We start from the raw sequence: 24,288 nt of genomic DNA, 5'->3' as shown, positions 1-24,288 counted from the left end.
TCCCTTCTTCTTCTATTTCCTGTTTTCTGATATCTTCTTTTTTGCCTCCCATTGGTTCTCCTCTGCTCTCTCTCTTGTCTCGTCCTTTTATCTCACTTCTCATTCTGTCTTTCACTCTTTTATAAAATCCTCTTCTCACAAAACAGCACTTGCCAGTTATTTTGAATGACTCGATGCAAGCCCGCTAGATCGTCCACACACACACACACACACACACAACACACACATTCAAACACACACATACATGCCCAAGTTGGGAGCTGTGGAGTGACCCATGTGGCCGGCTCATTCTTCATTCGTTTAGGGAAGCCAGTGTTTAGATTGGCTTATGGAGAAGCCACTTTAGGCCACTAATGAATCCACAGCCATCATTAACATGCAAATAGCTCCATTAAGAAAACATAGAGTCATGCAGATTTATATTACAACCCCTTTTCCTTCTGAGACACACACACAATCAGTGAGTCTACTGGCCTGGCTGGTTGTCAGGACGCCATATTGCACAGCACTGAACAAAATGTCATTTTATTTATTAAAACCACAATGAGAAGATTAAAACATGAACTATTTGAGATTTCACAACTGTCGAATAATATAAAACTAAAACAGGCTTCTTCCAACTACTGAAAACTCATTTATTTACTTTTCTCCTCACTTTTTCTCTCTTCTTCTTTTATGTTTGTCTTGTCTTCCCCCATGTCCACGTCTTTCAATCACCGTGTTTCTATCCACCTGTTTTGCACCAAAGAGAATAGTTTTTATTTTAGTTGTATTAGTTTTCCTTCACTTGCTTGGAGAAAATGAGACCTTCCAATGAAGAGAAGAGAAGTGATGGAAACAAATAAATGTTCAAACAAGTAATCATTATGCAGAGTGGACACAGCATCTGTGTATTGCTGTCACCCACTTTTACAAGCTTCCTCAACAAACCCAAACCCTTTTTAAAACGATCCTTTTCCTTTGGTCCTCTGGCGCAGCTCGTGACGTGTGACATCAGACCCTCCGTCCCCCTGAAACCTCCATCTATCCCTCCATCTGTCCTGACTAATAGAGCCCGTACACTCATCCAGTCAACCTGTCCGTTCCTTAATTGGAGGAGAGATATCACAATTAACTGTCCTAACGTCATGCCCACCAATCAGGGCTCAGGCTGTTAAGTGACTCATTCAACTCACCACTTGCCATCGGCGACCAATCTTCTCTCACCTAGAGTGTGTCCATACGGCGTACAGTGTGTCCGCAGTGCATATATGTACTGAGTGTGTGTGTGTGTGGGGAGGGCGGGGTTGTCATAGAGGGGAGGTCTGTTGTCATGGTAACATATTCTGCCCTTTCTCTCTCTCTCTCTCTCCATTAACAGACAGTAGCCAGCCGTCGCTCGCCCAGCCCTCTCTGACCCTGCAGAGTTTTCCCTACGGGGGCTGTGAGTCTGTGGAGCTCTCCTACCAGAGTGGTATGTGCGACCAACTTAGGTAGTCACTTTGTTCGTTGGCGAGTTAGTCAGTCAGTTAGGTAGCTAGTTAGCTAGTTAGGTGGTTATACAGTCAGATAGTCAGTCAGTCACTTATTTGGTTAGCTAATTAATTAGTTAGCCGGTAGGCAAGTCAGTCACTTACTTAGTAAGTTAGACAGTCATTAAGTTAGTTATTTGGTTACTTTATTAGTTAGCTTGTCAATTAGTCATGCAGGAAGATAGTTAGTCATTAATTATTTTTGTCAGTTTGTCCGTTGATCAGTCAGGACTTCATGGATCTGAAGTTGTTTTCTCATTTTGTTTGAATCATTCACAGTTGAAAGCAGTTAAGCTTTTCACAAGTATAAGTAGGAGCCGGAGAAAGTGTGATCAAGATGTGGCTCTCGCTGAGCAACTGTGTTTCCGATATGCATTCAAGCTATTTTCACGATATTAATTAAAAGGAAAGCAGCCTGGAGGGACATTTTGTTGCACCACAGTGAGTATTTTAGGCTGCACGGGTCAAAATCTCTCTCGGTTTGTTTCTGATTTCTCAGAAACTGAAGTAACATCAGGACTCACAGCACAGGTTCATTAGGCTTGGTGCCAGAGCTTTAAGCAGTTGACACCTGTCTTAATTAGAATATCAGCAGCTAGTTAATCTGTTGCTGTTTGCCACGTGATGAGTGAGTATATGAGTGTACAGTAGTTAGTAAGTTCCCGTCCAGATGCAGGTTGTTTATTTGACAGCACAAAATCAGAAAGCGAGTGTGCAGATGAAACAATCAGACATACTAAGAAAGTTAGTTATGTAGAGAAAAAGTCAACATTTTTAGTTATAGATAGTTATTTATCTCTTTCAATCATTATACTGTATTGCCAGATGCTTGGAGCAAGTCATACTTATTCACTTTGCTTAATAGTTAGTTACATAGAAGCAAAGAGAATGAATTAGTCTTGTTAGACGGTGAGTTGGGTAGTCAGTTCATTAGTTCTAAAGATAAAGACTCTTACTTTGCAACTTCAGTCAGCTGGTTGGTTATTTAGCTAAGCAGGGAATTCACTACATGAAGGCTGATTAGAACTGCAATTTGTCATAATCATTTTGAAGATCCTTCCATCCGCCCGCCCACTCTCCCTTCCACAGACCTACTGTATGTTGACATATTCATATCTTTCTGTCTCTTTCTCTGTGAAATGTCTCTGTTCCTGCAGGCCAGTTCCAGGCGGGCCAGTTTCAGCCGGCTATTCGAGTCGCCGACCTCCTGCAGCACATCACCCAGATGAAATGTGGCCAGGGCTATGGTTTCAAGGAGGAATATGAGGTGAACACACACACACACAAAGAGGCTTACAATGACAACAACAGTAAAACAGGCCTCAGTCTTTACATTAACAACATTACAAGCAGCTATTAATAAGAAGGGCAAAGGTCTGCAGCTACAGCCCCCCGATAATAGGTATAATAAAATGTTTGTGTGTCCCCAGAATGTATAAATATAGCTGCTGGTAAATTAGCGCGTCAGAGTGAGAAGGAAGTGCAAGATAAAATAGAAGTTAGCAGGTACGCTGCAAAGTTTAAGAAAATCAAAAGCAGTTTCGAATGAAAATGTATTTTATTTGCGTCTCAATAAAAATGGCATAAAATGGGTAAACTGAAACTGAGTGAATCTGAAACTGCCTCAAATGATGGGATGCTGGCGTGTTCAGTTTAAGATTTAATAAATGGTTTGAAAATAAAAGAGACAAATCTCGTTTGCATCTCCAGCAGGAACAGCTTGGGAATTAGATTCCTTTATTTTACAAACACAGCATCTCTGTTCCTGTTGTCGTGTGTGTGTGTGTGTGTAATGCAGGTATGTATTTGTGTGTGGATGATTTGGTTTTATGAGGAAGGAAGACTCTTATCAATTATTAACTCTTTACCTCATCAATATTGATGATGAGAAAAACAAACAGGCAGACAGTAAACAACATTGCTACCATCATTTTATGTTCTCCAGTTATTTGTTCTGTCTGCCACCTTATGTGCTGCTACCTTAGTGGCAGCTAATGGGGATCCAGATAAAGAAGAGTTGCGTCCTTGAGTCCCTTGAAAGGGGCTATAACAATGCAAGTTATTAGTATTATCATCATTAAACAAACCTTTTCTCCCCACTTTCTCTTCTTAGTTTATTCTTTCTCTTATTAGCTTATTCTTTTCCCCCAACTATCATTTGCTTCCTCCTTCTTATCTCTGCTTAAATCTTCCTTTCTTCCTTTCATTTTGTCTCCATCGTGTTTCTCTCCAGTTGTATTTTTCACTCTCTCCTTCTTTTCTTTTTCCCATCCCATGTATCGGCCTTTTTCAGTCATCCTGATAACTGTCTCTACCCCCCCCCCCCCCCCCCCTTTCTCTCTCTTTATACGTAAGCCCATTTTTTTTTTGACTTCCTCTTTCTCTCTCTGCCCGGGCTGACTGTTTGTTTAGAGCACAGTTTATCACAAACAGACATTTTTACAATCATTCTTTGTCGTGGGCGCTCTACCATGGGATCATTTTCCTTCCAAATCCTCATTCTCTCGCTTCCATTCATTTATCCCTGTACCAAATCCTTCTTCCTTCCTGTCTTCATTTTATTCTTCCTCCATTTGTTTTGTCTCTGCTGTGGGAAATGAATCTTTGAAAAGACAGAAGGAAGAGTTTGCCTTCCTCTATCTCCTTTTTCCTTCCCACTCACAAAAGAAGGACTATTTTCTATTACCAACTCTGCATGTGTGTTGAAAATTGTCCCTCCATGATGCCGTACGTTATATATTCATTTGCTTCCTGTCATTTTGGTTTATACCCACCGATACGTTTCAGGGGAGAGCAAATCTGATTTATCCTCTTGAGTGTGAGTGTGTGTGTGTGTGAGACAGACAGAAATAGAGACAGAGAATGGAGCCTTATTAGTAGTGCTGGTAGCTGCCACCTGTCACTAACAGCTAATGGAGAAAGACATACGTTGTATGTATATACATGGATGCTGTTTTTTTTCTATCATGAAGTGTTTGTACAGTTATGTCCATGACCATTTTGGATGTGTGTGTGTGTGTGTGTGTGTCTATCACCACACCCCATATGGTGTCTTCTTGTCCCCGTCTGCGTGTGATGTGACCTCCAGCGCTGAAGCCCATTAACCCCGCTAACATCGACAGCAGCCACACTGTCAACATGTCGCTCCCCACTGGGATTACACCTTTTTGCATTAAAAGGAATATTCTGCATTGTCTGAAGACTGGGCCAGTTGGTCAGGTTACATATTGTGGCCACTACATCCTAACCTTGACTGTAATGTGGCCTATACTGCTGGATGATGGACCTTAACAATTAGCTTTGTTAGATGTACTTATTATTTAGCACACTTGGGTTAGAGTATGATGGCCATGATGGTTAATGTCCAGTCTCCTGCCGCTCAGTTTTAGAACAACAAATTATTGCTTTATTTCTTCTTGCTCATTTTCTGTGAAATTAGATTTTTTTTTAAACACATTTCTTGTGGGGAACAAATGTTCTGTCATTCCAACATGTTTTAGTTTTTCAATAGACTTATTTTGCAAAGAGCGACAGAATTCAGATGAGAGGAGTTTGATTAAGACTGGCTATTATTTTTAGGATGGAAAAAAGAGCAGCCAACCCACACCTTATGCAAATGTGCACACACACACACACACACATACATGCATAACCCTCCTACAGAGGCCTCCTACCAAAAATGTCCAAAAAACAATTTTCTGCCTACTTTGTAAATGACTGTATGCAACAGAGAAAAGTCTCACATACAGTACACACACACACACACACACACACACACACACACACTCAAGCCCACATGCCACTTTAAAAGAATCAATTTTCTGCTTGACTGAGCGATAAGTTTAGATGTCTGTTTTTCTGTCACAGTGTATTTGTGTAGTGTGCATGTGTGTGTGTGTGTGTGTGTGTGTGTGTGTGTGTGTATGTAGGTCATATCACTGTCTAAAAGTGAAAGCTGTTGTCTGGTCTTTAATCCCTTAATGGACTCAAAAAGGACTGTTCACTCATCCCTATAGGGAGAATGACTGTGTGTGTGTGTGTGTGTGTGTGTGTGTGTGTGTGTGTGTGTGTGACCTCTTCCAGTGTGTTATAATAGTTGTTCTAAAATAGTTCAGTGTCCATATGGCGACCTTTGAGAGTTGGGGTTTGGTTGCTTAGCACAAGCTTGAGGGTGACTGCATATGTGTGTTTTTCATCACATAAATAGTACATACATGCACACATATGAACACACACACACACACACATTTTGTCCTTGCTATGTTTGTAAGGCTTGTCACACGGGCCAGCATCACAGCAGGGAGACAAGACAATCCGTCTTCTCTCCTTCAACAAAGCACTGACAGAATATTCTCTTTCAGACCAAACAAACGGAACAATGAACCCAAACTTTTTTGTCTTTTCTCAGCTCCTGTAGTGTTCACCTGCACTTTCTCATTTCAGACATGCAGGAATATATTTTGTTCCATCCCCATTGTCGAGCTGATCCTTGCTGCTCATCACTTTTTAATTCAGTGTAGGAACTCAAGCGCATCACCTCTGCCAATGAAGTTGGAAGGAGGTTATGTTTTCACCCCGGTCTGTTGGTCTGTTGATGAGCACAGCGTCCCAGAGTTGGCTGAAATCTGACCAAAGGATAGACTAACCTGATTGGGATTGATAGATCTGGGATTTCTGCCATTAGAATATTTCTAGCCACAATTTCTGAGCTGTGTTCACGTGCTCTCTGGAAGGTATAACATTTTAAAAAATGAATAATAAGTGAAATAAGCGACGAGTCTGTGAGATGGACCTTCCTCTTAGCCGAGTGACGTCTAGATCTGCAACTGCTCTTGGTATTGTTTCACACAAACAGGCTAACATCACCACCACTGTGAAAAAATAAACACAGTTACACTAAAATTATATTTCGGTGTCACCTCCAGACAGACCGGTCACTAAACACTTTTACACATTCTCACTTCCTCGGACAGTGAGACCAACTGAATCAAAATTATGAGCAATTGCTCACTAAAAAGCTAAAACTTGTAGAGAGTAGACGAAAGCACTAGATTATTAGAATGAATTAGAATTAAAATGATAATGAGACATTTTTAGATATGTTTTATATCATGAATTTAACTTAGAAACAGCGAGGCCGACACCTTAGATTTTTATTTATTTTAGTTTTGGAAGTGGTATCAGATGTCACCTGCCTGCAAGCTTTGCTGTCTTCTGAAAACTCAGAGTTCTGTTATGTTTCAGCCATAATGCCCTCAGTGTCCTCAGTGGTTAAGAGTATGGTCTGTTGCAAACTATCAGTTGATTGTCTTTTCATTAATATTCATGTTCCTGTTTTAACTTCTGCCTGCCCATGTGTCAGTGTACAAGCTCTGGGCATCAGGCCATATGTGCATGCATATTTCTGTGTGTTCATACCTCAATATGAAACTGTTGTCATGTGTTTGTGTGCGTGTGTGTGTGTGTGTGTGTGTGCACGTGTACATGTACAGGCCCTGGCGGAGGGACAGACGGCGCCCTGGGAAACAGCCAAGAAGGACGAGAACCGCAACAAGAATCGCTATGGCAACATCATCGCTTGTGAGTACTGCAGTGACATAGATGGACTACTCCTGCAGTAGCTGCTGCTGAATATGATTGTGATATTGATTTCATTTAGCTCAGTGAAGAACTTTGGTATAGCTTGTGGTTTAGTTAAACCTGGTTTGGTTTGGTTGGTCTGGTCTGATTTGGTTTGATTCATCTGGTGTGAGCTGATATGCTGGATGTTTTTCTTCATGGCAATTAGATACAAAACATTTTCTCCATGAACTGTCCAGCCTGACTTACACTAAATGCACAAGCATCAACACATTTCAAAGAACACCCAGCCCTGAGAGAGAGAGAGAGAGGTTTCCAGGATCCTGAGGGAGAGAAAAAAGCAGAGGTTTAACCAAACATGCTGAGGTGTCAGGTGTACTGGGCAAAGAGACCTGCAGACCTTCAGCTGGAGGACACAGGTCCATCTGCCCTACTGAAGTGTCCTTCAACAAGTCACTGGCTGGCTCCCTCCAGCTCCGGGTGTGTCCTACTGTTGGATGTTACCACCTGCTGAGAGCCAGATGCCAGTAGAACATGGTCTTGGAGTCCGGACCAATACACTTCCCACAACATTTTTAAGACATAACATTCTGACAGTGGTCCAATTCAATCAAAGCAAAACAAGTTAATAGAAAATAAGGTACACATTATGCATGTTTAATACGATCCAGCCTTTTTTAGGATGTAACATCAAAGTCCATTCGAACTAATTTCCTAAAGTCTGATGCAGGAAACTATTGTGGTAAATATAACTTTCAGTTTGCAGAGGGATTTCATTTCAATCCTGCTCGATGATCAAAGCCTGCAGCTTCTATTTTATTCTTTTGTCAAAATGAAGCTTCATTTTGGAGCAAAGACAGGCTGCCGTAATGATGTAGCACGAGTGTGTGTGTGTGTGTGTGTGTGTGTGTGTGTGTGCGCTTGGCCATTAGCGTGAGAATTAGCATGTGAATGTGACGTCGTGTCAAGTGTTTGCTATGATTTTGTGTGCACTAATGACGTCTGCCTGATTGTATGTTCTGTAGATGTGTGCTTGTTATCTTGTACAAGGCAACCTCAGGCCTCCGTTAGGGTAGAACAATAGAAGCAGATTGTTCGGTTCAGGTCTTATTGAATGGTTTATGGGTGTATTTGCATGTCTGTCTGTCATTAGAGCCGCATGCACGTACACGACCAGCATGATCCAGAAGAAAAAAAAAAAATGTGCGCTTACATTTTTCTATTCACGAGTGTGTGTGTGTGTGTTTGCGTGCACAGGTCCGTGCACGTGTACACTTCTCATTACGAGGGTTTAGATGTCAAGGCAAAGACACTGCACCAACCTGAAGGCTTTGAAATGAAACATTGCACGGAAATGAAATAGCCTGTCAAGGACTTGATAGCCAACAGGAATTATGATAAATTTGCTATTAGTACAAATCCTTTAATTACAAGGGCCTGGTAATGGAAACTGTCCATCTTGCTTGCTGTGATTGTACAAAGGCTCATTTTCTTGAGAAAATGTTTTAAAAGGCCCCCAGGGAAACGACTTTGTGCGCTGTCTTTATTAGAACAAGGAAATGTGGTAAGACAGGCAGACTGACTGGCTGCAGCTAAAACTTTATATATGGGTAAAAGGATCTTCTGTCTTTTTTCTTCAGTCGGGTTGAACTTTAATTCCCCTTTTTGAAACAGTGGATTTGCCTTCTGCTGTGGAGCTTGAGAGCAACAATCTCGGAACAAATTGCCTTACAATAGGATGAATGATCTCTTCCACACACAATACAGTTCTGCATATGGGACAATGTTCCCTTGCCACCAACCCAAAATATCACTCTCACTACCTTGTTATTAATAATCTTTAAATTCTTTATAGTAGATAGTAGTTTTTAAGTTTATAGTATATAGCGCTTACAAAGGTGACCGTACTGTGACTTGAATGCGTATTAGGGTTTGAGTTATTGAAGCATGACCTGTTACGGAGGCAGAAAACACATACTGACCCACTGCAGTCCAGTGCAATTCAGTAGCAGGTCTTGTGTTCTTATGTTTTGTTAGTGTGGAAAACTTCCACTGAGCGACCACTGGGCCCAACAACACGCTCAGTAACCAATGTCGCTGAGCAATTTCATGTTTTCTTAAACATCCCACGCAGTTTTCCAGTTTGAAAGCCAGAAGACAAATGTGCAACGCAGGAAGGGTTCAAATGAAATCTATGTTTACTGGTTAAAGTCTGAACTAGTCGCCTGGAAAGTGATTTTGGTCTCTATTCAGTGACGGCACCTCTAATCCAAGCAAATGCTCATTGAGCCTCGGGCAGATCACAACGAGGGGAGCTAAATTTGTGGCCTGGCTTTGCGAGACTTAAACCAACACCCAAGATCTGACCCTAAAATCCCCTCAGAGGCAGCTGTGATAATCTTTCTATCCTTACGAGGACATTTGACTTGCTGTGACTTCTCTGCGCACACACCAGCGCACACTTTTCACTACCTTTCTCTCCCTGGCACAGTTAGAAAAGGGCTGATTTGAGTTGAAGTGTTAACACACTCTTCCTCCAGCCATCTGCCAAACACAAACGGTTGATGCCATGTTTGAAATCCCTTCAGCACACTGAATAAATGTTAATCTACCAGCCTCCTGTCCTCCCACCTCCCCACTTCCACCCTTTTCTCCCCCCATCTTGTTTGCTTCCCACTTTTCTTCCCTTCTTTTTTTCTCTCTTCCCAACCACTTTTCATCTCTTTACTCTTCTGCAATCTTATTTTTCTCCCTCTTTTCTCACCAATCACCCTCTTCTCACCTTCCTGCTCTTCTTTTTTTTACCCTTTTTGCTCCATCTGCTCTGCCCCCTCATGCTTACCTCTTTTCCCCTCTCATCACACCTTCTCTCCTGTCCACCTCCACCTCCTTCTTCTTTTTTTCTCATTGTTCCATCTCGTTTCATCTGAAATGTCCTCTCCTATCTTTGAATCTTTAACCTCTATGTTTGCGTTCACTTTGACTCCCTCTGTTTTCTTGCCTTTCACTCCCATGCATCACATGCCTCTCTCCACTTCTTTCTTTCTTTCCATCCATCCTGTCTGATTACCTCTGACAGTATATGGGTTGAGGCAAAGCACTGTTGTGTTTCCTCATTACAGGCATCTGTCTGCTTCTATTTCCTTCTACCTCTCCTCCTTCCCCTCCTCTTCGTTTCTTCTTCTCCTTCTTCTTTCTTCTCCTCCTCAGCCCTCAGTTCACAGAACAGCCTTCCCATATGGTCATTTATAATTCAACAGAAGCATGCCTTCAAAATAAACAGATTTATTGGCAAGCATTTATGTGCAAAGAGGGGGTATCTGTGTGTATGTGTGTGTGTGTGTTTATTTTAGTTTGTGTAGGTCTGTGTCTGTTATCAGGGAGAATTAAGGTGAGGTAAAGGTGGTGTGTTTTTATGTGTGTATTTGTCTTCATGTGAACTCCTTCACTGTTATTTTGTCAGTTATCTTGTGTTTGTTGGGATGTAAACATCCTCATGCTTTGATGTGATACACACTCTCCTCATCATGTGATACAGTTTTCAATAAGTAGAGATAAGAAGAGTGTCAGCATGTTTACATTTGTATTTTCAACTTATTTCAATATTTACCTTTACAAAAATTCATCTTTACAAAAAAATATATGTACCTGATCACTCCTCCTCCCGCAGACACCCCAAGCATTTCCATTTACTGTAAACAAAACCCATGTGATACTCTGACGTGCTTGTGGACAGACAGCTAAATAAGTAGATGCAACATTTGAGGAGAAAATATTTAATTATTTCCTTTTTGTAGAAGCTTGTTTCCCCCTGCTTCTAATCTCTGTCTCTCATGAACATGCAGGCAGAGCACTAAAGCAGTCGCTCGTCTGTAGGTGAGGCTGGAAGCTCGGTGACGTGTTGACTATTCGCAGCGTTAGCTGGCGAACCGCTGAAGCCGATGGGCTAGTGTTAGTCAGTGATAATAATAATAAACACATTCGTACCATCGATTCAGAGATCACATAAAAGTGAATGGCGCAACACAGCTAATTAGCTTCGATAGCTTTTGGATTGCTATTGGTCAATGGCCAAAGTTGAACTGTACACAGAAACAAGCGGTTCGTGCTCGTGCTAACAAGCAGTGTGAAGTAATCCCACTGCCTGAGACTGTTCACTAGAAAAATGCAGTGTTAAGGATTAAACGTTGTGTTTTGGGTAGTTAGCATTAGCAGTGTCAGCCACCAATGGCTAAAAAGACTGTTCATGTTCATGAATGTTCATGCCTGGTAAACAGATGTCATGTAAATGTTAATATTTTCATTTTATTTTGTTAAATGTCCTCAGCATATTTTACCTGACTGCTGAGAACAAGCCGACAGCTTGCCGTGGGTTGATTGTTGTGGAAACGACAGGATGTTTTTAGTTTAATCTGAAATGTTTCAATTTAAAATGACGCCATATAATGAGAAAACAATCCTGTATTCCATCTGTCGATTCCACTTTCAAAAATGTAAATGTTTCCTTTGGAAAAAGGTTTAGATGAGTTCTAGTTACACCAAAATGTGTTTTATTTTAATGTCAACTATCGCTGACACTCTTTTCTCTCGAGCACAGAAAAAATAACACGGAGTCTGAAGTCACCATGGTGCTTATTTAATACTAACTTAATAATGATCATTGATTCACGCTTTAATTTCTGCATACTGCTTCTTTTTTTTCATCACTGGGAATACTGTACAATAAACCTCAGAAAAATCAAAGGGTTTCTTTATTGAATAGAATATATTTCTCTTAGACAAGCAGTCCACCGTTTTCATGTCTTTAAGTCATTTAACTCTGGAGAATTTTGATTCCCTTTGGCCCCTCTAAACTTCAGCCAAGAAGAATGTGCCTTCCCAAATATAGATATATCCACTTTTCTATTGCATGCTCGAGCAAACATTGCAGCACTTGTTCTCTCCCCAAGAGGAGCTGATTGAAACTCAAAAACTCATAGGCTGCAAGAAATAACTCATATATAACTTATATTAGTATTTTATTGAGTGTTTGAGAAACAGCAGTCTATCTGTTTGTCTGTCCTGTTTCCTTCTCAACTTACTGAACTTTATTTTCTCAATCATCTCTCTACCCTGTTGCCTTCACAGTCTTTCTAAAGTTATGTTTAGAGTAAACGCAAACAGCATTTTAAGGGTCACAGGATGCATAAAAGTCAATGAAAAGACGCAGAAAGAGTGCAAAAAGGGCACAGGTTAGCTCTTCACAAGACACAAGAACACGTCTGTGTGAGTTATCCCAAAGCTGTATGACTTTGCTTCCTTTACGTATAGAGGCAAGAAGAAACACGAGAGCTTTCTGGAGAAAAGTAAGAAAAACGACAGGATATTCTGGTTGTGAAGGTTTGAGATGAATTAATCAGCAGCCTGAGATGGCACATAAACACACACACACACACTCATCACTGGGTTGGTGTGTGACTTAGTGAACAGCTACTGTACAGCGAATACCCATATGGTTCATGCACTGGCTGTTTGTAGAGATTAACCGCGTGCTGCAAAAGTACTTAAATACAGTCGAGGTGGAAATCTGCTTCACGTACCTTCATGCCGCTGTACGCTCTGGCTCTCCTCATCGTCTCTATTTTTATTTTCTCCCCTATTCCCTTTCTTTCCTCTTTCTGTCCTCCTCTCTTCATCTCTCGTCTCTCTCTCTGTCTGACTTTCTGAACTTGATCTATTCTCTGTATCTTCTTACTACGTCTCCTACGTCTCATCTTTCCCCCTCACGTCTTTGACCTCCCCTTACTACTTTTCCTTCTTTGCCTCTTTTCTCCGTCGTGACTCTCCTCCTTCCTCTCTCACTCATACACATGCACAAACTCACCCCAAAGCCCTCTTTCCATTCACTAATGTGAACCGGTGTTCAGGTGAATGAGAATCATTACACAGGCTGTCAGTCTTTGCCAGGTGATGTTACGACGCACACACACCCTTCACCCACTGTTACACCTCCGAGCGTCGCTGGCATAATCAGTATCCCCTCCTGCATCATGTAGCTTCTCATTACAGCAGAGGTTATGTGTGTGTGTGTGTGTGTGTGTGTGTGTGTGTGTGTGTGTGTGTGAGAGAGAGAGAGAGGGAGGGAGGGAGGGTGAGGGCATCTTGTTTCTGTGAGTGTCTATGTGTTTGTGTGAAACAAACAAAGCAAGAAAGGTTTTGAAAACAAGCACAACCGTGTGTGTGTGTGTGTGTGTGTGCATGCATGTGTGCGTGTGCGTGTTACCTTCATATGCAGCTATCTCTTATCCTCTCTGGCACCGATTCTCAACACGTCTGCCGAGCTGCTCTGAAGTCAGAACGCCAACAACTCCTCTGAAGTGTTTGACCAAAGAACCACAACAAATATTAGCATCCCCCAAGCTGTCACACACACACACACGCACACACACAGTTATACAAATAAACACACATTCTGTACGCACATGGAAGCACATACAAATTCATTGAATAAGAAAGTCCAAACCTGCAGTCTACACACACACACACACGTACACACTCTACACTCAGGCTTGTACAGATCACAGCAGTCTAGTTAGCGCTTGATTGCTTGAAGCAGTGCAGCACTGCTGCAACATTATTCCACCCTCAGACCTACAATAAGAAGAATTTGTTTTTGTGGAAACCTCCTATTTAGGTTTCTCTTTTCTCATGGAAAGCATTTTCAAATAAATCTATATTGCTAAATATAAAAAAAGAAATGAAGAGTGTCCTCTGAAACAGATGGTACTTTATTGCGAGCAAGAGACCTAAACAGCTCAAGTAAATTTAGTGTGCGTAATTACTTTTAATTTATAGCCAGTGAGGATTTTCTGAAAGTGGTGACAAAGTACTTAAAGTATCAAAGGTAAAAATATTTATTTTGGAGAAGGTGCAATATTATATACACATGGAACAAAGTGAACACGGGAAACATTACACCCATATATGATAGTTGGAACCTTGCCGCAAAGATGTGCCACAAAGTTGGAAGTACCCCGTTGTCTAAAATATTGTATACAGTCAGGGATTTCACTGGCTAGGCATCAATTTTCAAAGTACTTTGAAAACTACTGAATAGAAATTGTGGCTGCTAAAGTGTAAAAAATAAAAATAAAACATGAGACAAACAGGAAGAAAATTATCCTCAAGAAAAGACTGATTACGTTTGCCAGCCCCCCACCACCAGATGATGAAATGGTTTCTGTTGCAGCTCCCAGCGGGAGGGATGCACACAGATAATGGTGATAATGAGGCTGATTTTTAACGCCAGCAGCAGCATTATTGATATTGTTGACGGTGATTGCTGTTAATCATTGTTCCTCTTCAGAAGCGGTTGGGGGGTAACAAAGATACAGTAATAACAATACATGCAGAACTCTGGTGCTGATTTTAACAATTGTTATTATTTATCGCCATAAAAAAAAAAGCATCAGGTGGTGGAGGGAGACGATGAAGCAGCGATTTTAAAGATGATTGTATTTTTAATCAGAAGGTGGAGGATTATGAGTGATTATAGCTCATCTTTCGAAAACTTCAGGGGGCTGACAATTGGGTGTTCGTTGATAGCTGGTAATGACAAGCTTTGATCATTAACAGTGTGTCATAATTTATTGTTGATGAATTAATCAGAGTTAATGAGATATACTGCTGTCTAGACATTTATAAGATGCCCACTGAAGAAGTGTTTTAACTTTCCTTTTCGAGGAGGCAGTAAAGTGGATCATCAGGCTGCTGCTTTGACAGTTTCATTTCAGATATCTGGGTTTTAACCAGGAAGATGGCACACAGGAACAAGCCGAGCTCGGCTCAACTAATTCACTTCTCATATACCTAATGAGTCGCTGTGTGCTATCATACCACCACTTATATGCAGATAACTTTTCCTTCTCTGTCTGGCGTGTGAATGGCCGGCTGCGGGCAAACACTTACTGCCATTAGACTGAAGAGAGGATGTTCCTTGGACAATCAGTGGAGTTATCTACATGGATCAGCACGGGAGCTTGTATGGACAGGAAGTCATGGAGGTTTTGATCTTACCTGTGTATCGTTCATGATCATGGGTAAAGAGTCACTGTCACAAAGAGTCTTGACAAACTCTGTTGCTGCAAGACAGGATGTGCTGCATGTGAGAGAAGTGGGTGGAGGGTCTAATGATACAGATGTTGGACAGATTGTTAAGTCCTCTGAGACAAATGTGTGAGTTTGTGCTGTAAAAACTGAACTGACTTAACAGCAAAAAGCAACATCTGGGAAGTCGACATTATCCAGACTGGGACCATATTTGCTTGAGTTTGACGGCAGTGGCTGCCATTTGTTCTTGAGTGTGCATGTCTTCTATCTGGCAGATGTTGGTGAAGTATTATTCTGCTAAAGTTGAAACCATAATCCTTGTTGAATGTATTAAAGAAAGTATTTGAGATAATTGGATTCCTTTGTTTGAGTGGTGTTAAAAGTGAATGCAAATGGCTGTGATCTCTACGCAGGTTAATCACCATCTACTTGGTTTAGACAAAAGAGAAATATTCACAGATACATCATTATTATTATTATTATTATTATTAGATGTTGTTTGCATCACTATTGCTGCATTGACTAAATGCCATTTGACATAGATAAATCACATTGCCATACATAAGTACTGTGGTGGTTGATATCATAGTAAAATTCAAGATGCTGTTTTCGTGTCTCTCTTGGACAAAATGGATGCCAAACACATTTTTTCATTTCCACATTTGTAATGCCACGAGAGTTTAGTTAGTTTAGTTCAGCTGTGTAACTTTAAAGAGGCGGCTGCTCTTTCTTCCCTAAACCTTTCTCCCCTTCTCCCTCTAGTTCATCTCCCTCCCTCTCTCTCTTTTACTCCCAACAGCCTTCAAACAGCTGGAAACAGCATCTTGAGGTGTGTGTGTTTGTGTGTACTAGTGTGTGTGTGTGTGTGTGTGTGTGTAACTCGACAACATTCAGAGTTGTTTGACACATCAGCTGCAGGGAGCTCTGGTCTTAATAGGCTATTACACACTATAATACCCTCCAACACACACACACACACACACACACACACACGCATGCAAATATGCAAACTGACACAGAGGCACCACACACACACACACACACACACACATATGCATACATAGCTGCTGACACCGTAACACACACACATTGACGCACATTGAAACACTGCTGGAATACTTTCAAAGATGCACACACACACCTTTCAACACACATCCTAAAGATGTTACAGAACATACGAGCATGCAGGGAAGTGAAGGGAGACGCACTTTAACACACTTACACGCTACTCAGTCCTGCTCACACACACACACTCTTACACTCAATCACACATGCTATTAAACTCCCTAATGCCTTGAGCCGGGCTGACAGCGGAGTGTGTGCCGTGAGTGAGTTGAGCTCCATAGGGAGCTAACTGATTAAGTATATCTGTGACAGACACAATCCCTGCTTAGTGGCTACTGAAAAAGGAGGCGAGAAGAGCAGGAGGAGGAGGAGATGAGAGGGAAGGAGAGGATAGAAGAGTAAAACATCTTGTTCAGCAGTTTCAACTTGCTACTGTGAGCTCTTTTTTTCCTCCTCTGTAAAATACCACCTCCATCTGTTTATGTGGACATTTAGAAGGGTTGTGCCTGTTTACAGCGATGCAGTCAATGAGTCATTTGTCATGCTGAGGTGCCAGATAGTGTTTTAAACCATTGCTCCTTATGTTTCTGCACACAGAAGTGTAAGTGTTTGTGCTCTATGAAGTGCAACTGCCACCAAATGCCTCTGAGCATCTAGCTAACGCCTTGTTAAAGACTTGAGTGACAAGCAATGAAGGCAACGACATTGTGCTTTATGTCCTAGATCACTGAAGGCTGATGATCCTTCCACCTCCATCACCGTCACAGGAAACAAAAGAAAAAGAGGGCAGAGGGGATATAACTTATAAAGGGGTGTGTGATACTGTTTTAGTAGCAGAAATATCCCATCATGCATCTAGTCTGCATTAGTGCCACTGTATGATGCTGTATTATCTACCCTAGTCGCTCTCCACCATTGTAAAATAAAACCTAATGAGCATATTGAAGCATTTAATTCTTCTCTCTCCAACAGCAAGCTCTGTTACACTTTCTCGCTCTTTTCAGGCAGCTGGAAAGACAATGGCATATAAAAGAAGCAGTAAGTAGAGGTTTTAACTGCCTCATAGCTCAAATGACCATAATATATCTGCAGGAGGTTGATAAGGTTTCTGTTCAATATCAATGACCCAGCAATTACTTTGTCCAGCGCTCTTGAAAACAAAATCTAAGCCATCAGAGTTTCAGTCACATCATATTTAAGCTGCCAAGTTCTTTTCCAAAGCCACAGAGGCTTTGTCATAATGCTATTTAGTATAGTGATCTGGTTTTCACTTGACATTTCATCCTAATTTTCATAACAAATTCTGATTTGATCAAATAAGCAACAAAATGACATTATATAAATATAAATATTCCTATTTGGGGTTAGGGAAGAAACATATAACAACACCAACAACTTACCTATACCAAAAGAACATTTCCTCTTGTGGGAATAAAAATAAAAATTCCCAAATCCCAGGATTTTTGGGGGAGGAAGTTAAGAAAGTTAAGGCTTTTATAGGAGAAGCACAAAACCTTGCTAGTCTCGAATACATAGTTCAGTAAAGGTCATAGATAATTTAAGTTTCCAAATATGATCTGAGATGGGCCATTCAGAGTAGACACATTTAATTAGTACTCTTTTCAGCATTATAACCTACTTATTAAATGTCTTTTTGCCTCATGAAGTGAGAACAATCTGGGATAGACACTGGCCTTATAAAGCAATAAAACTGCAATATATTAATGGAACTGTGGCATAATGACTCAATAGATTCTCTCCTGCTCCAATTAGAATATTTCAGTATATTTTGTGGCTTTTATTTTTGGTGATATGTAATATAAAACCTCATCATGACCTTTGATCTTCAAAAGCTACCAATACAGCGGCTCCTGTTTGCTGTTGTGGGACAACAGCAGTCATTAGGCACCGGCGGCTCATTCTCAGTTTATTTTCCTTGCACAGTGTGCAGGCTCTCAGTACATACAATCTGATCTGATGTCTCCAAATTACAGCTTTCTGCTGCATTCGTCTGCCCCTGCGAATCTCTCCAAGATAAAAACACAGAAGTCTATTTTGTTTGGCCTTTTCTGGACCCCTCAAGTTAACAAGTTCTCCCCAACAAAACTTTTACAGTGGCTGGCGGAGTAATGACAAGAGAAGAGAGAGAAGAGGATAGAATAAAAGACAAGACAGAGAGAGAGAAAATGGAACCAAACTAAAAGCGTAGAGTGGAGAGGAGAAGGCAGGAAAGGAGGGGGGTGGTGTGTGTGTGTGTGGGGGGGGGTTGCAAGGTTATGAGGAGAGGGAGACTCAGCAGAGGAGTGGCGCTCATTAATGAGTAATGGGTTTGTGACCCTTTGCCCTTGGACACCACAGCTTCTGACGACTTTGTTGTTACTCCAGTACTGCAGATGCCAACATGAGCCTGAGTGCACATACTGTATCTACTCCAAATATCTATATCCACGTCTAGATCTAGATCCAGCAGACAGGGTTGAACAAATACATGATTCAAGGATATTGATGCAGATCTGGTCACTGAGAATCTGTCAACCACGTAAACTACCCGTAGAGTTAAGACTTATATTAGTATTAGGTTTATATTTAGATTTGAATTGAGGGATACGTTTGTAAGATCAGGCTTAAGTTCCACTAAAGTCACTTTTATTCATACAGGCCAATATCACAAATCACAAAACAAGAAAACGATATATAAATTGTAACGTGTGTGTAGTTCAGGTTGTGGTTGGTTACACTTGACACCAAAAATCATTTTTAAACTTCCTGTATTCCTTGTTCACGCACATATGCACACATAAAATACACTAATTAAAATAAACTTCTCTCAGTCACTCACTCTCTCACACACACACACACACACACACACACACACACACACACACACACACACTGTCAGCCTCTTCAAACCTGTGGCCTGTGTCCAGATCTGCAGTGTTTGCAAGCCAGTACCTCCTGCCATCTTAGCCCAATTAGAAGCTCTCCTCCCTGGGCAGAGACTAGTGGAAAGGGCCCCTCCCTCCCTCCAGCCTCATATCTGTGGCTCTCGTGTTATGACAGCCCGACACTAGCCCTGTGTAATTACTGCTGTCTGAAGGAGCGAGGCAGTATGGGGCAAGAGAGAGGGAGAGGAGGAGAAAAAGGTAAATGACGGAACACAAGGGAGGGAGACTTTGGAGAAGGAGAGGCAGGGCGGGGACGGTTGACAGAATCGGCCGAGAAAAGGAAGAAAAAGAGGCGAGATGAGACAGAAAGAAGAGGGGAAGCAGAAGTGAATTCAGAGGAAGAATCGAGAGGGAGAGAAAGAGCAGAAGGCAGGCAGACTACCCCCTGTTGTGTTTGTTTTTACATGCAGGGAGTGTGTGTGTGTGTGAGAGTTGTGATTAAGAGTGTGGGTGAGCTGATAGCTGATGACAGTATCTTGTATCAGCAGAGTGGAGTCATGCTGCCATCATTGTTGCCACTCAGCCAGAGCTAGAAAATTACTTTGATAGAAGCTGTAGAAATAATTCTCCTCAAGGTGATCCTAGAAATGATAATCAAGGAGGGGACTCGTCGCAAGAATCTGTATTATATGTTACTATAGCAAAGCGAGTGTGTGGAGACGTTGCAGGCTTGTGTGTCATGCGTATAGTGAGATTTGATATTTTTTAGGGGTAATTGAAGGAGGCATCTCACAGGCTTCTGTGACCATCAGGGTGTCATGCTTCAGGGTTGTCCCACAGGGAAGACACTTGGAATCGGACCACACAATACGTCTTTCGAGATGGTCCCTATGACACATTAGGTGATCATCGCGCCTGAATAATCTTGTTGTGATTTGGCCAAGAGACACATCAGACTGCAGGTTGAACAATCCCAAACAATCCCGACAAATCCTCTCGGACTCAGTGATTGGAAAGGAAGAGCCAGAGACAGACTTCGGCATCACCAGTGTCAACAACCATGGAGCCATTTGAAGCATCACAGGGAATGTCACAGACATATTCACACTGGGCAAAATACGGAAAGAAAAGTCTGACATGCGAGTCAATAAGGCTTCTTAGATGCAGAATCAGTTGTCTTACCCAGTGACACCACACAGTCCCGGCGTAAGTCGCTCGAAAACACTGCGGTCGTTTGTCTCCAGAGAGCTGGTAAACATATTCTGCTCATGGACTCCATTACCCAAGTTTCTACATATTGATTGAAAACATGAGACAGTGACATTAAAGGGTTTATCTGTTGATGTGATTGACTCAACTGCTTTAAACGCTGTGCTGCCTTCACCTCTAACAGCTTTGTTGGTGTGTATGAGTTGAAACCTGCTTTCTCCACAGCTTTGAACCACATCTTTTGGTCTTCATCAGCCAATAGAGCTTGCTCAGTTGACATTGAGATGGTTGGAGTTCAATGTTCGTTCATTCTTGACCTTAGAAATAGTTTTACCTTAATAATAATCATCATCAACATCAACATTTAATTCTAGGTCCACTTCTTTCATCAGAGATATATTACATTTTAGAGGATGTTGGTTCTTTAAACAAGAGTTCAAAGTAAGCTTCTCTGCAATTTTCTGCTTCCTCTGATTATTTGTACTCCACTGGAGGCTTCATTTTGTGCCAGCCACAAATAGAAAAGTCACACATCTATTCCAAGATATTCACCAAAAACAAAAAAATGTTAACGCCTATTTGACAAAATGATTGCCCCCAAGCCTCCACTATAAACACAGAGGAAATGAGTTACAATTGGAGGTATGAGTCATCGACCACACAGAAGATCAGCTCACATAAAAGCTCTGTTTTGAGGCAGGATTTTTTTTTGAGACCGACAAATTTAAGCTTTGATTCAAATCGGGTAAAAAAAAAACATAAATCCTGCCTATACGAAATTATTTCCAGCTATATTGTGAGAGTAAAGCTATAGGTTCAGCAGTTGTTTCATATAGACACCTTTTCAGGGTATAATTAGCTTTTGAAATGCCGACTTGTGAATTTCAGGAGGTAAAATTCTTCAAAAGCAACAACCTGAAGTGTTGGAGCAAAAATCTCATTTTCTAACAGAAGTCTTCCCTGCAGCTAACAGACTAGCTTGCAGGCTAACGGTAGTCAGCTCACTGTGCTCTTGCTTTAAGCGCTCCACCCTGCTGTAGCTTTGCATCAATCAGTAAAGTCATAAGCATTAGCATTTCAATGACTTCAAAGAAACACAGAGGTGATCCCTTTTCCCATTTTCTCCCTCTGTTGCCAGTTTTTTTCCCATCCCCTTTTTCTCGCAGTCCTTTTTTCCCTCATACTTCCATATACATGTCAACTTCCTACTCCCCTCTTGTTTTCTTCATATCATCTCACTCACACACCTCCTCTCTGCTGTTGACATCAACTGTTCTCCTTTTTTTTTTTTTTTTTTTTTATTTGTTTCCAAAAATAAGAATGTTAAAGAATCAGAGAGATTATTCTTATTCGTAGCAGAAGTGTCATTATAATGGTCATATGTCTCAGAGAATGAAAAAGCGGAGGGGTGAACTGGAGTATATCAACATAAGAAAGAAAAGACTCAGAATGAGAGAGAAAAATAGAGATAATCAGACTAAATCATGTCCACTTCATCTGCAATTACCTGCTGTTGCCACGTTACGACTAAACCAAATCACTGCCTGCCATTAGCCATAATCACTCCCATATGTGTCCTAATACTATGGATGCTATTAGAGCACAGAACAAAATCACTGACATGCAGAGGGGAAAGGGACAAAGAAAAAAAGCAGGTTTAGTTTTGTGCTTTGTACTTTGACAATAGCTCACACCACTGAGCCGTGGTTGTGCGATGTGAACGGCTCATAGATATCATCCGATATTTAAAGACATATACAGTATATATATATATATATATATATACGTTATATATTAATTTAAAGTTGAAATATGCCAGATCATTGATTTATTTCTATTATTATGGTAAAATTAAGTTACGTTTTAGTGTGCTCATAGCTCTTGTATTTCTTCACCACTTCACGTCACCTAACTTGTCAATTAACTGGCGTGGGCCCTATCGTTGAAAAATCTGTTGGTGCATTTTGAGTTTCTGCTGTTTGCACTCTTTTGCTTATCTGTCCACCCATGCATGTGCTAACTACAGCTGTTCACAAATCTCTGTTGCTGCATGTGGCCGAAACCACAAGATACCTGTATCACCTGTATCCTGCAAGGCAAGGGATTGTCTGCAGGGAACTATTCAGAAACTAGGCTTTGCTTAGGTTGATCATTCACTAATTTCTATAAAAATAGAACTATAGATTATTCATTTGAAAAATGTGTTGTGATTTAAAGGTGGCTGAAAGGTCTGTGAGACTTGCATATAAAAACTGTTTAACTTCAAAATACTATATAATATTATATAATATTGTTTTTTTGGAAAAGAATGTGCAGTTTTCAACCATGGTGGCATTCTTCAAGGAAGAGTGGAACTCGTTGTTGTAGTTTTAGAGAGTCTCCTCTTGTGAGCCAACCAATCACCAGAAAGACTAATTCCAAGTATTTAAGAGTAATCAGATTAATCAAAGAGGTGCCATTGGTGGTCACACTGCTGCAAGGTTATTGGTTATGGATTATTTGGCAGTAAATAAAGTAGTGTTTGCTGATAGAGCTCATAATGGAAAAAGTGTTTGTCCCATCACCCTGACTCATCCACCTAATGTTTGCTATGAATCTGCATTGGGGAGTCCTGTACAGAATGTTTATTACTATTACGTTTGTGTTTGTGTCATGCCCATTCAGCTCATCTGAATGGAAACTGAGGCCAAATTAAATCTAAATTAAGTTTCTGAATAAAATTATATTGACCCAAACTATGCAAGTTTTCTCTTTCTGGATTTCTTTTAATTTTGTTTTACATAGAGTCAGTCAGGAGTTGTGATTGTAGGATTAGTGAGTTGACGGTCACTTTTGTCGTTCCAGTCTATTTGTGATGTGGCATTTCTGTGGTTATGGTTTGATTACGCTTAGGGAAAGATTGCCTTCAGGGGTAAAAGAAACCCCTTTTGGTAGCAGACAGGACTTGAACCGTGGTGACATGCTGTGTACGCTCGACCGAGACTTTTCTTTGCTAGTCATGATTTGCATGACGAGAGGTTGCTTGGTCGGTGTCATAACTTTGGGCCTGGTTAGTTCATTAGTTCCCCCTCCAGTCAGTTAGCTGCTCCGATCTGTGGGTAAATGTAACTTTAGGCCTGTTGTATTTTTGTGCTATCTGACCCCACAGACGATCACACCAGAGTCCGACTGCAGCTGCTGGACGGAGACCCCCACTCTGACTACATCAACGCCAATTATATTGACGTGAGTTGACACACACACACACACACATTTGTGCATTAATGCTTGTGATGGACTATAGATGAAGGACCCTCATTCCCTAGCCCCTAACCCTAACATAACCCACACAGCTGCATTTACCCTCATCCTAACCCTATAGTAACCTGACCTAAACCTAATTCTGGGTGCACCTGCACCTGCACACACAGACAAACAGATGCACAAATGCATGAACACACACACACACACACACACACACAGGCAAGGTATTAGCCAAGGTTGCCACAACAAATGGAGTCATCAGAGTCGATAATTTCTTTTTAAAAACAAAATCAATTATTGGGATGCTGGTAAAATCATCATTACCAGGATTGATTATTGTTTTCTTTTTCTCCCTTCCAGCCTTCAATACCTTTTTCCCTTCGTCCCTCACATTCCCACTGTTGTCCTCCTTTCCACCCATCCATTTGTTTCCTCCTCTTTTCCTCTCTGCCCTCCGAGCTTTGTGATTCACTTATCAATTTAATCTCTCGCTCACAGCTGACTGTTGTAATAATGGTCTTATTAACCCATAAGAACCCAGACCCATTTCCCCTCAAAGGAAAATTATGTGGAGTACACCACAGACCAAGTGGACCACAGTGAAGACATTTCTGATGTGTTTTTTTTATACTACCCCTTAATGTCAAAGATCTGCGATGGTACATATACGTTACGTTGGGCGTTTATGGTAAATTAACTTGTTTTAT

At 41.1% G+C, this 24,288-nt stretch overlaps 1 protein-coding gene across 1 annotated transcript in view; it reads left to right on the top strand.

The window, feature by feature from the left end:
* The window catches only part of ptprt (protein tyrosine phosphatase receptor type T), a 266,949-nt gene that overhangs the window by 217,777 nt on the left and 24,884 nt on the right, over nt 1–24,288 (top strand). The window contains exons 22-25 of the mRNA XM_070902667.1: nt 1,361–1,453; nt 2,669–2,778; nt 7,004–7,091; nt 23,487–23,563. Of these exons, the coding sequence (XP_070758768.1) occupies nt 1,361–1,453; nt 2,669–2,778; nt 7,004–7,091; nt 23,487–23,563 (368 nt within the window). The remainder of the gene's footprint in view (nt 1–1,360; nt 1,454–2,668; nt 2,779–7,003; nt 7,092–23,486; nt 23,564–24,288) is intronic.

This window comes from Enoplosus armatus, chromosome 3 (assembly GCF_043641665.1).
Source record: "Enoplosus armatus isolate fEnoArm2 chromosome 3, fEnoArm2.hap1, whole genome shotgun sequence".
NCBI classification, from domain to species: Eukaryota; Metazoa; Chordata; class Actinopteri; order Centrarchiformes; family Enoplosidae; genus Enoplosus; species Enoplosus armatus.
This window is presented reverse-complemented; position numbering and strand designations above follow the sequence as displayed.